Source organism: Elgaria multicarinata, chromosome 6 (assembly GCF_023053635.1).
Source record: "Elgaria multicarinata webbii isolate HBS135686 ecotype San Diego chromosome 6, rElgMul1.1.pri, whole genome shotgun sequence".
Taxonomy (NCBI): Eukaryota; Metazoa; Chordata; class Lepidosauria; order Squamata; family Anguidae; genus Elgaria; species Elgaria multicarinata.
Window position 1 is genome coordinate 92,752,725 of NC_086176.1, and position 12,381 is coordinate 92,765,105.

A 12,381-nucleotide genomic window follows, 5' to 3' on the forward strand; every position below is an offset into this window, starting at 1 on the left:
GGCAACCATGTGCACATATCTGGGTCACATGGCTCTCTAGGCAGTTCATCATCCTACCAATGTCAACCTCTCCCTTTTTGTGGTTTAAAGTGATATGGAGACAATGTAGAAATGCTTATGTAGCTGTGGATCACAATAATGGTCCGCCAGGCTCTGTACATAGTCACAAGAGGTGGTGTAATTCAGAGGTTATGTGTATGGACACTCCACTGGACTCCAGTTCTAATTTCACCTCAGCTATGAGCTCACTAAGCAACCCACTATCTCTCAGCATTACACATTAAAACAGAAGGTGGAACTTGTAGTTTGTGCAAAAGACACTTCCTTGTAAAGGACAGGCTGGATTAACCTGTACAACAACAAATTTTATTTTGTGTAGCAAAAGCCATTAGAAAAAACAGGACACATAATTTTTTTTTAGTAAAATACGCATCAGTTTAAAATAGTATTAAAGCCCAACAGTAATGGCTTACTCATCTGTACAGATCAGCTTATCGCAAATTTCTCTCCTTAAAATGGCTACTCTGAAGGCAAGGTGGGCCACCTTTTCAGAAACCTGGTGCAGTCTATACCCCAGTAGGAGGTTGATCAGATACCCATCAGAACTGCCTAATGGCAGATTTAAGTCCCTGAACAGGTTTGTTCTTAAATCTTCATAAATTGGGCAATATAGCAGATAATGGGGGACGTCTTCAGGCACATTGACCCCACATGGGCAAACTCTTTGTTCATAGGGAATCTGCCAAAAGCATCCTGAGATTATAGCAGAGCTCTAACCCTGTAAGAAATAATGTTGGAGCCTTTTTCCTTTTCCGGAGAACCTGAGACACTGATGTGCTTCCCATGCAACAACAGTTAACATATATTAAGAGAAATGGAGTATTACGAAAGTAGACCAGTTTTATTTGCCCCACATGCAATGATGTGTGCGAACTTTTTAACTTGTCTACAGATGGCGGAGCCTAGTATGGATCTAAATTATTATTTAGGATTGAGGGGGGTGTGTGTGTTGGGTTTTCTTTATAGGCAGTTGATAAAATTCATAAACCAAGGTTATTTTGATTAAAAGTTGCTCTTTGCTATAATGAAAAGCACATGTAACTCTGAGGAATTTGTTAGGAGTGCACACCAAGTTGCAGGATTTGTGGTTTGGAAAACATTTCCCTCTCTTCTCCTAACCGCTATCATAGTGTAAATAGCAGTGCTAAAATGGTTTCCTAGTCAATGGTTGATTTTTTGTGGTAAACATCATTTCCCATCCAAATGATGAAACGGAGCATGATTTAACTTTGGCCTGAGAGCGAGGGTAGGGAAAAAACATTTGTGCAATCCATTTGTTTCAAGGGGCTTGAGTGATGTGCACTCTTCTTAGTCCTTCTTGGTAAAGATCCAGGTAGGAAGAATGTGTTGGGGTGAATGTCAGTGCGATCACACTTACGGGCGAAGAACTTGCTCGAGTCATAGTCCTCTAGTTTATTCACCCGACATGCGAGTGAATCAACTCATGCAGGAAGCACATATTGTGATGGGAGTGCATGGTAGAACGGGCAGGGACTTTTCCCATGGCTGCCATCATGTCCGCTTTGGCTCTCCCTTAGCTTGATCTAATGTGCAATGCTAGCTGTTCCGTGATGGACCTCCAGATGGCCTTCGTCAGAAAACACTGCTTGGATTTTACTGTTTACTGACGCACTTAATCTGTGAATGTTTATAGCCTGCATGGCTATCCAAACAGAACAGGGGGGAAAGAGTGTGTGTGTGTGTGTGTGTGTGTGTGTGTGTGTGTGTGTGTGTGTGTATGTAGAATGATGCAGCTTTGATGAATTGTTTGCAAATTTGAACACATGTCAAGCCAGCGACTGCGTCTTGGTGAATCCAGATTTAACTTTAATCAGAGCAGTCCCACAACACTGGAAGTTCAGCCCTGGCATTCTGTTAGATCGTGGGTGGGCAGCTGGCTCGTTATTCAAGAACCATCTTTGACTGAAGCAGGCAGTTGAACCATGTTTTTACCTATTTTTATGAAACAAAAAGAATACATTTTATATAATCTGAATGATTATTCTGGAAGACCGTGACTGTGTTCGCATGGCACAATATAAGCCACAATGGTTTATATTTCTGAATCAGCCATGATGGTTTATCATGTCATTTGCGAGTGGTTTCTCCCAACCACGGTGGCTTATTAAGCCAAAATAAGCCACCCTGATAAGCCATGATCTGCAGTGAAGTTTATTTAAATAATTGTGGCGTATCATGTCATATGGTGCTCCATGGTGGCTTAAAGAGTGGTAAAAGATCTCTTACTGAGTCGCTTGGCAAGAATGGTCAAAACCGCTGCCCCTGGTTTGCTTCAGCCGGCAGATCTCTTTTTCTAGCAACAGATTGCACTTTCCACCTGTCTCCTCCCTTGACAGTGCTCTTTGACAGTGTCAAATCCCCATGTTTCCCATGGAGAAGCATAGCCATGTAGGGTTTTAGTTCTGCCTCGGGTGCCTCCCCACGATGGGAACCTGTGCGTGAAATTTTGTCCCGATCCTGCAAACCTCCAAAGATTTAGAGCTGCTACCCCCCTTTTTGGTGCACAGTGTTTTTACTCACAAGTCTTGGTAATTGCACGGGGTTTTGGTGGTGCATTGGGTGCGTCCTTAGTAGGAGAAGCTGCGTGTGAAGTTCTGTCCCATTCCTGCAAACATCCAAGGGTTTAGATCCTCCACCCCCTTTTTTGTGTGCAGGCCGGGGGAGGGGGGGAACCATGGATTGCCCACTACTTAAAAGAAAAACACCTGACTTGCTCTTATGCACCAAAGAAGAGCATGGCATGAGCTCCTTAATTGGAGTTGCTGGATGCTGAGAGAAAATTGTAATTCTATGGATGCCTGTGCTACAGACTGCCACAGGGATGAAGGCAGACAAGGTGGAAGGGGAAAGCGTGGGAATCCAGCTGGGGAGCGGTGGTGCGGTGCAGCTTGGATGGGGTAATGGGGTGGGGGCGGGATTGGTAGCGACAAGATAGAGACAGAAGGAGATGCCCCCTAGAGGAGATGCCCCTCTCCAGCCAGTTGGAGAGAGGTATCTGACCTAGCCGCGGGTGAGAGTCGGTGTCTTCTTCTGTCTCTGCCTTGTCACCACCAATCTCACCTCTACCCCTGGCGGTGCACTCTGCACACTCCCTAAGTGTCAAAGGTGTGGGCAGTAGCTGCGCAAGCTTTTTGCTGTGCATCCCCACGAAGGCCACGTGTGTGTGAATTTTGGCTCCAGTCCTGCAAATTTCCAGAGTTACAGCCCATAATACCCCCTTTTCTGGTCACTTTTCTGTGAAAAAGTAAAGTCATGCGGTTATCCAGTACAGCATTTGGATGCTTCCCAAGAAAAGAGCCTGCATATAAAATTTCACCCCATTCTAGCAAACTGTCAAGGAGTAAGAAGCCTGCAACGTGGGCGGGGATATGGGAATGGCTTTAAAAACCTGCTCGGAAATGGTTGGCAGGGGTGGGAGGAGGGGGTGGAAGCTTAAAGGAATGTCTTGAGAATTGGGTTGCTGCTGGTTGGGTGGGGCAGGGAGGAACATAAAAGCGGATAACAATTGGCAGTGCTCTGATAATGACAGAGATCCTGCAGAGACAGAACAATTGGCCCCTAGTGGACGCAGACAAGCAGGAGGACTTTAGAGGGAGGAGGGGTGAAGGCAGGTAAAATAAGCTGTTCACAGTAGCTTATCGTGTGGCTGATAAGAGCAGCTTATTTTCAAAATAAGCTATTGTGAATAGCTTATAAACTATCATGGTTTAAAGTGACGTATGACCCCATCCTGTAAAAAAACAAGATGTTCTAGGGCAGCCATTGGGATAAGACCTAGAATCATAGAATGGTAGAGTCGGAAGGGTCCTATAAGGCCATCGAGTCCAACCCCCTGCTCAGTGCAGGGATCCACCCTAAAGCATCCCTGACAGATGCCTTTTGAATGCCTCTAGTGTGGGAGAGCCCACGACCTCCCTAGGTAACTGGTTCCATTGTTATACTGCTCTAACAGGAAGTTTTTCCTGATGTCCAGACAGAATCTGGCTTCCTGTAACTTGAGCCTATTATTCCTTGTCCTGCACTCTGTGATGATTGAGAAGAGATCCTGGCCCTCCACCGTGTAACAACCTTTCAAGTATTTGAAGAGTGCTATCAAGTCTCCCCTCAATCTTCTCTTCTCTAGGCTAAACATGCCCAGTTCTTTCAGTCTCTCTTCATAGGGCTTTGTTTCCTTTCCACTTCTGCCCCAGCTCAGGGTGAGGTGCCTCCACCTGGTACCATATTCTTTCCAACAACAAAAACAACAATAATAATAATATCTTACCTGCCTCTCCATTCTGACATTCTGATTGAGGCGGGGAACAACAGTAAATATAAATACATAAAATGGAATTAAAACATAATATACATTGTTAAAACATCCTAAAATCATTTTAAAAACATCCTAAAATTACACTGGATTGGCCTGCTGGAAGAGATCAGTTTTAATAGCTTTCTTAAATGCTGATAGACTGTTAAGTTGATGAATCTCCTCCTGCAGGCCATTCCGCAGTCTGGGAGCAGCAGAAGAGAAGGTCCTCTGGGTAACAGTTGTCAATCTAGTTTTTGCTGACTGAAGTAGATTCTTCCCAGAGGTCCTGAGTGTGCGGGGCGGATTGTACGGGAGAAGGCGATCCTGCAGGTAGCCTGGATCCAAACTATGTAGGGCTTTAAAGGTGATAACTAATACTTTGTACTTCGCCCGGAAACTAATTGGCAGCCAGTGAAGAGGTTTTAAAACTGGTGTAATGTGGTCACCCCAGGTGCACCGGTGAGCAGCACTGGTGGATGGAGAAGTACCATTCATGGTAGAGGGAGCCTAGCTCTATTAAACGTGCTACTATTTTAAAATACAAGCAGGCAAGAATTGTGTCACAGTGCCAGAAAGGGGGAGTATAGAACCTGTTGTTGTTGTTGTTGTTTAACATTTTAAAAGTAGTCTTGTAAAATGGTTGGGATATTTGTTGGAGGAGGTAATTGAGCTCTCTGTATTTGACTGGTGCCCCAGGGAAATGTTGGGCCTCAAAAGTTTAATTTTATGACTAAAATGTAAAAACAGAAGTTTTAAAAGGTACAGAAAATGTCTTTAGTTGTGGGAAGAAGAAACACGTTCTGCTAATGGTTAAATTAGAAATGGGAGCGGCAACCACCAAGAAGCAGAAAAAGGGGCAGAAGTAAAAAGTTGTATGGTTGCAACATGAAACGGATTTACTGAACTTTTACATGCACATGTTGGGGGTTTTCTTTTAAGTTTAATGAATCTAATGAGTTTAATGAGTTTTAAGGCTGCAATCCTCTGGATAATTAGGAGTAAGTCCCATTAAACTCCGTGGGTCTTACTTCTGAATAGACATGGATATACGCTCAGTAAAGCTGTTGCATCTTGTATCCATGGATCAATTTCCCTCCATCTTTTTTTAAAATTATATTTGTATTGGTTATCACCAGTCAGACCCTTGCCTTAGTAGGCTTTTGATAATCATGCAGCCCGTTAAGGGGAGTGCCTGGCTGGTGATAATTCCACATAATACTCACAATGACTGTAGAACAGCCTTTGAGGGGTGGTGGGAAAAACTAGTTTTCTGGGAGAAATGCTTCTTCCATGTGATATAAGTGCCGCTTTTAAGGAGTTTTACAATAATTCCACTATTATTTTTTTCTACCCCATCTTTAAGAGAGGCCCTCATACTCTGATCTTGAACACATTACTTAAAAGAAGTTATATTAAAGTAGGTGAGATTTACTCTTACATAAAATAAGAACATAAGTGCCATGCTGGATCAGACCAAGGGTCCATCTAGTCCAGCATTCTGTTCACACAGTGGCCAACCAGCCATTGGCCAGGGAACAACAAAGCAAGACATGGTGCAATAGCACCCTCCCACCCATGTTCCCCAGCAACTGGTGCACACAGGCTTACTGCCTCGAATATTGGAGATAGCACACAACCATCAGGGCTAGTAGCCATTGATAGCCTTTGCCTCCATGAATTTATCCAACCCCCTTTTAAAGCCATCCAAATTGGTGGTCCTCACTTCATCTTGTGGTAGTGAGTTCCATAATTTAACTATGTGCTGTGTGAAGAAGTACTTCCTTTTATTTGTTCTTAATCTCCCACAAATCAGCTTCATGGATTGACCCCGGGTTCTAGTATTTTGAGAGAGGGAGAAAAATGTCTCCCTATCCACCATTTCCAATGTGTTTGAGGTTAGTGTTTAGTCTTTGCCTCCCAGTTTCTGAACTTTAAAAGTTCCTATGCTTGAACTGGTGTAATTTTGCAGAAAATAATGCAGCACAGACTGTAATGGGTGGTTATAAAGTCATTTTGGATAACTTATTTAGTAGGAGTAGAAAAATGAAAAATCGGATATATGAGACAGATTTTTCCATCATCTGTTTGTTGGTAATCAAGAGAGAGAGAGAGAGAGAACTTCCAAGGGCAATTACAAATACAGTGTCCTGGAGACAGATGTGTATTGTATTGTCTAAGATGAGCAGTTTCCTTACAGTAATAACAACTAGGACAGATGGATTTGAGCAAGGACAGAGAAACAGTAAATTTCATTCACTTTAAATTGTATTTAGGCCACCGTTAAGAGTGGAACTCTCCCAATGTACAAGATAAAACAAATAATATGAACCAATAAAATTTAATATAAATATATACAAATAAAACCCTCAACCCATCAATTAACAAAAGGCTAGAGAAAACAGGTGGGTCATCAGAGATTTCCTGAAGACTTGCAAAGAAAGGGCCAAATGAACCCTCAATGGAAGTTCATTCCATAGGTACCACTACTGAAAAAGTCCTCTCTCTTGTATTCATCAACATAACTTGGCAGTGCGTAAGTGAGTCAATTGTCTGTTGATGATTTCAGAGTATGGGCAGGCTGGTATTCGTAAAGGTGGTCACTTGGGCCCAAACCCTTTAAGGCAGTGGTTCTCAACCAGTGGGTCGGGACCCCTTTGGGGGTTGAATGACCCTTTCACAGGGGTCGTCTAAGACCATCGGAAAACACATATTTCCGATGGTTTAGGAAACTGTATTGACTGAACTATGTCATGTATCATCTTTTGTATTATTAAAGCTATTATTATGTATTATTTTCATTAGCAAACCATCCCATGACAATGGATCGTGTAGAGAAGAACGAAAATAATTTTATGGTTGGGTTTCACCACAACATGAGGAACTGTATTAAAGGGTCGCGGCATTAGGAAGGTTGAGAACCATTGCTTTAAGGTGTTATAGGTTAAAACCAGTGCTTGTATTTGTGCTCAGAAATGCAACTAGAGCAGTATCAGTGTACCATCAGCTGACCACCCAGTTCCCACCATTATCTGGGTGGATTGTGATCTGAAGTTCCTGAACCATCTTTAAAGGCATCCCCTTTAAAGAGCAATGGCCTTCTGCAAGTGACATCAAAAGTAGCGAGCTAATCCTATATTAGGCACACATACCTATTAGAGGACATTTTTCTCTGGCTTTCTCAGAACCGATTTGTCAGAACCGATTATATCCTCTCCCGAACCTGTTTGTTCCATCATGTATGTAGATCAGAATGAGGTCATTTTCCTAAATATATGCTTAGGTTTCCTTTTTTGTAGTTACATCTTTGTTGAAGGAGGAAAATTCTGAAAATTGCATTTAACAAAAATTAAAATGTCTAGAACATTATCACATTTTATTATACTTAAGTTCCTATTAAATATTCTCCAGCTCCAAATTAGGCCTCATTAATTTCCTGTTTCATACTGTTCATAAAACTGTTGTATTTCAGCAATGTTCTCTTCCTTTTCTCCTCTTTATCCTGCACCTTCTCTTTTCAATCAAAAGCCAAGTGACTGAGGTCTCTCCAGTCTGAACTCATAGCGGCTCTCACCATAGGAATCAATGGAATGGGAGATCGCTGGTATTTATTATAGTGCTGGTGGCAGTGGCCATTTTGGTAATTCTGATTTCATTTTTGTTTCTCCAGAGTTCAGGATTCTGTTTCCTCAGCTAACAGGGGTGCTGACCCTGGCCTTCTTTATTCATAATTGTGTCATTACACTGCTTAAGAATAACAAGGACCAAGAAAACAATGTAAGTAAAAGCATGAGCCACTTTTATCTGTAGATAATAGAGCCACTCTTGTCTGAGCTGCGTTTTGAAATCAGCTGTGTTGTGCAGATATAAAAGAACTCATGGTCTTGATGCTTTCCCCATGACTACCATCCTCCCTGCTCCTCCATGATGCTTGTGCGCATCATATTGGTTATCTGAATTAGTGGGGAGCCACCAGCATGGGTAACCTACACATACTACTAGTGTATTACGTGGTGAGGGATTTGGACCTGAGGGATTCGGATGCCACCTTTCAGTGTAAGAGAGAAGCAAACATAACTATTGTTTTGGCTAGTCAAATGACATAAATGGATTTCAAATGCAAATGAAAGGACTCCTGTTTTCATCACATGTCCTCTCAAATGGACAAAACTGCAGCCCCTCAGATAAAAATCACATGACACATACATAGGGCCTGTTCAGATGGCACGCTAAGCCATGATTTAGGCCACTAACCCTTTTGCAGCAAATGACTAGTGACAGTGTTTAAACTGTGGTTACATAACCACCATGATTAGGAGCGGTTCACATGCCACACTAAGTCATGTTTCACATGACACGCTAAGCCATAATGTGTAGCTCAATATGCTTAACCACTGAGGCTTAGCATGTCGTCTGAACAGGGTCATAATGAACTGAAATGAAAACTATAGAATGTCAATTTGCAAGAAGCCATTACACTATAACAGGGATGGCTAACTTGTTTTGTCACTGAGGAAAACTATAGGGTAGCTCTTCGTTTGTATACAATCTAGTTTGCATATTTATTTTATGTTTTGTTTATTACTACATTTATATCCTGCCCTTTTTCCTCTGACAAGGAACCCAAGGCAGCTTACACGGTCCTCCTCCATTTTATCCTCACAACAACCCTGTGAGGTAGGTTAGACTGAGACTCAGTGCCTGGCCCAAAGTCACTCAGTGAGCTTCATGGCCAAGTGGGAACTAGAATCTAGATCCCCGCAGCCCCAGTCCAACACTCTAATCACTAGTCTCATATCCTTTTCAAGGCCATATCAAATAACTAATCTACAGTTTATGGAAATGGATACCACATGTGCAACTTTCGCTTTCAAAAATTATTAACCTCAAATATGGGAAAGTTAGAATTGCATCTAAAAGAAACTTGGAATCCAAAGAAGGTTAAAAAAAATCTTATTAAGTTTGGCTCCAATACATTTGCCTTTTCCAAATCTCTAGCATGTTTTGCAATTACAACTCTAAATGTGCATCCACAACCATGGAGTTTAGATCCCTACTTATGGAGCAGGGAGCTGAATCTGTGGTTCTACATAAGAACTTAGAACATGTGTTAGAATCTAGAAAATACATAAAAGTAACTCAGAGGGTCTATGTTTCAATCTCCATTGTGAGCTGCATGATCTTTGAGTCGAAATCTCTGGCTCACATCTCAGTTTGGCCATGAAGCCATTTTGTGGCTTTTAGACAGGTCATTTCCCAATCTGTAATGTGGGGATAATAATATTGCTTAGTTTTAGCATGGTGCTTAGGAGAGCAAGCCTGTCAATTAAGGCTGGTGGTTCCGATGTCAGTGGGGCTGTGAATCCGCTCTGGGTTTTAGTCAGGACTCTAAAGGGCATTTTGGATATCTTCTTTGAGCTTTTTAAAAGGCTCTTCTGTGTGAGAGTTGTGGGTATATTCTCATAGTCATTTTCTTCTTACTGTATACAATTGTTGCTCCTTACTGATCCGTGTTTTTTCTTCCTACCACTTGGCTTCTTCCATATCTATCAAAAATAAATATTGTATATATCAACAATAAATGAAGAATTCAGATTGAACTGAAATAGCTGTACTTTTAAACAAATCTATTAGGGAGTAAGGCTCAATAAACTTCCAAGTACACATGCATAGATTTGCATCCTCTCTGACTAGGTTTGCACATAACAAACTACCATGGGTTAACTAACTTATTCGATGGGACTGCATGAGAGTGAGCAAGCACATTGCCTCTTGCCCACTTGCCAATTCTGCTTTGCAACCCAAAGTTCTAACACAACAACAAACAACCATGGGTTGACTCTCCCTATCAACAACCTAGAGTTCTGGGTTCTCATGTCATGGCAAACAACCCAGGAATGGGGGTGTTCCTGGGTTGTTTTCTAAATTGGTTGGTGAGTGAGCAGGGGACAGCATGCACTCTTACTTGCACACGGTTAAGTGCAAATCAGGTGTGTGTGTGTGTGTGTGTGTGTGTGTATTTATATATAATCTCCATCTATGTAATGTAAGATAAGCAAATTTGTGTCTGTGATGGTTTGAAAAAATGATTCAACTGCAGAATTTGACCTAATCCAGAGAGGTGTGCAGCAAGATCTGTACATGTAGTTGTTGCTTTTTATTTTACCTTGCACCTTGTGCAATTTCAGAGCAAGATGTGTGTCAATGTCAGAAGCCGCTTCTGATATGACTCTCCACACACATGTTGTTTTATATGAAAGCACAGTTTTTCTAATTTTACTACAACCCATCCCACCATGATTTACATACTCTGGCTGTTTTTTGAAAGAGCTAAAAAAGGGTTCAATATGCAAAAAATTGGGGGGAAAGTACAATTTCCACAATTTGCAGACCTTTCCTAACCATGTTTACCCAGAAGTGCATCCAACTAAGTCCAATTTTTTTCCTAGTAAATATGCTTAGGATTGCAGCCTCTGTTTCTTATTTTTATACTTTACCACAAAATCTGGCCTTTTCTGGCATTGCATATAACCTACTCTGATTTCTTGAAATTCTTACTGCAATGGAGGTGAAGGGGGGAATCAACATGTATTATTAGAGGAAAAATTAATATATTACATAGAAATCATGTCATGTGCATAAAATCTTCATTGTGAGCTACATGGTCTTTGAGTTGAAATCTCTGGCTCAGATCAGCCATGAGGTCACTCTGTGGGTTTTAGCCCGGTCACTTCCCAATTTGTAATAGGGGGATAATAATATCGCTTAGTTTTAGCATAGTGCTTAGGAGAGCCAATGGATGCTTATGGCTCTGATGTCAGTGGGGTGGTGAATCTGCTACTGGTTTCAGTCGGAATAAGTCAGAACTCTAAAGGAGCTATCCAACAGTAGCACTGACATCAGGGGCACCAACCTCCACTGAACCCTGTGGTACCTATGGGACAGTGTCCCATAGACCATAGGATATTGCAGAGTTCCCCCTTTAACGCCATAGACACTACTATGACCTCGGGAGGAGAAATCTGAATGCAGATCTTCCACTCCCATGCTTTGCAGTTACAGAGCTCTGACTTTGGCTGAACCCATCCTTGCAAACAAACCATAGTTTTTCTAGTGGAAAAGCAACAGAAAGGAGGATGGTGAGTGAATATCGCCTCCGCCGCTCCTTTCTTCCTCAATCTTCTGCTTGGGAATTTTGTGCCAAACCCCCCACTAATGAATGTATATGACAAGTCCCCTGTTAACATGCTTCAGGTTCAAGCAGTTCTGTCGTGATCATCGCACTTGCACTGTAAAGTTGTACTCTTCCAAAATGTGAAATGCACACAAGTGGACTTTGCAACAAAGAAGGATTTTGCTCGATGCCAATTCCTATGACATCATCGTGCCCCTTGAGGACTGGAACTGGAAAAAGGATTTGAACAGAGCAACAAAAGTCATCAGGAGTATGGAATGCCTTCCAGACAAGGAGAGGCTAAGAGACCACTGAGGTTCTTGAGCTTAGAAAATGAATGACTAAGGAGGGATATGATAGAAACATATAAAACAATGAATGGCTTAGAATGAGTATGAGTAAATAGGGAATACAAGTTTATGGCTTTGTTTCATACTGGAATTAAAAGGTACCTAATAAGATTAACACAAAGCATCTTAAACCAAAGGCAAATCATGTTTAAAATTACATTAGTAGGCGATGGAATTCACCACCACAGATTGTGAAGCTACTGGCCGGTAGTGGGATTTTTTAAATCTATCCTAAGAATTCAACAGTAGTTGTCCTAAAATAACTAATCCCTGCCTTAAACAGAATATTGAACTAGATTGTTCTCATAGTATATAAAAAAACATAGCTGAGAATGTTCATGTGCAACAATAGCGAAAACTCAATGCAACAATATTTTATGCAGACCAGTTTTTTTTGTTTTGCAAAAAAGTGGTTTAAATTCTTTTGGTTTTCCTCACACAAGCCCTTTGAGGTAGATTGATGATATTTTGATCTTAAGAACTGAAGG

The 12,381-nt window shown here is 41.6% G+C and overlaps 1 protein-coding gene across 1 annotated transcript in view; it reads left to right on the forward strand.

Annotated features, from left to right (window-relative positions):
* SLC38A9 (solute carrier family 38 member 9) overlaps nt 1–12,381 on the forward strand; it is a 59,668-nt gene that overhangs the window by 24,725 nt on the left and 22,562 nt on the right. Inside the window, exon 12 of the mRNA XM_063128059.1 lies at nt 8,040–8,146. Coding sequence (XP_062984129.1) covers nt 8,040–8,146 — 107 coding nt within the window. The remainder of the gene's footprint in view (nt 1–8,039; nt 8,147–12,381) is intronic.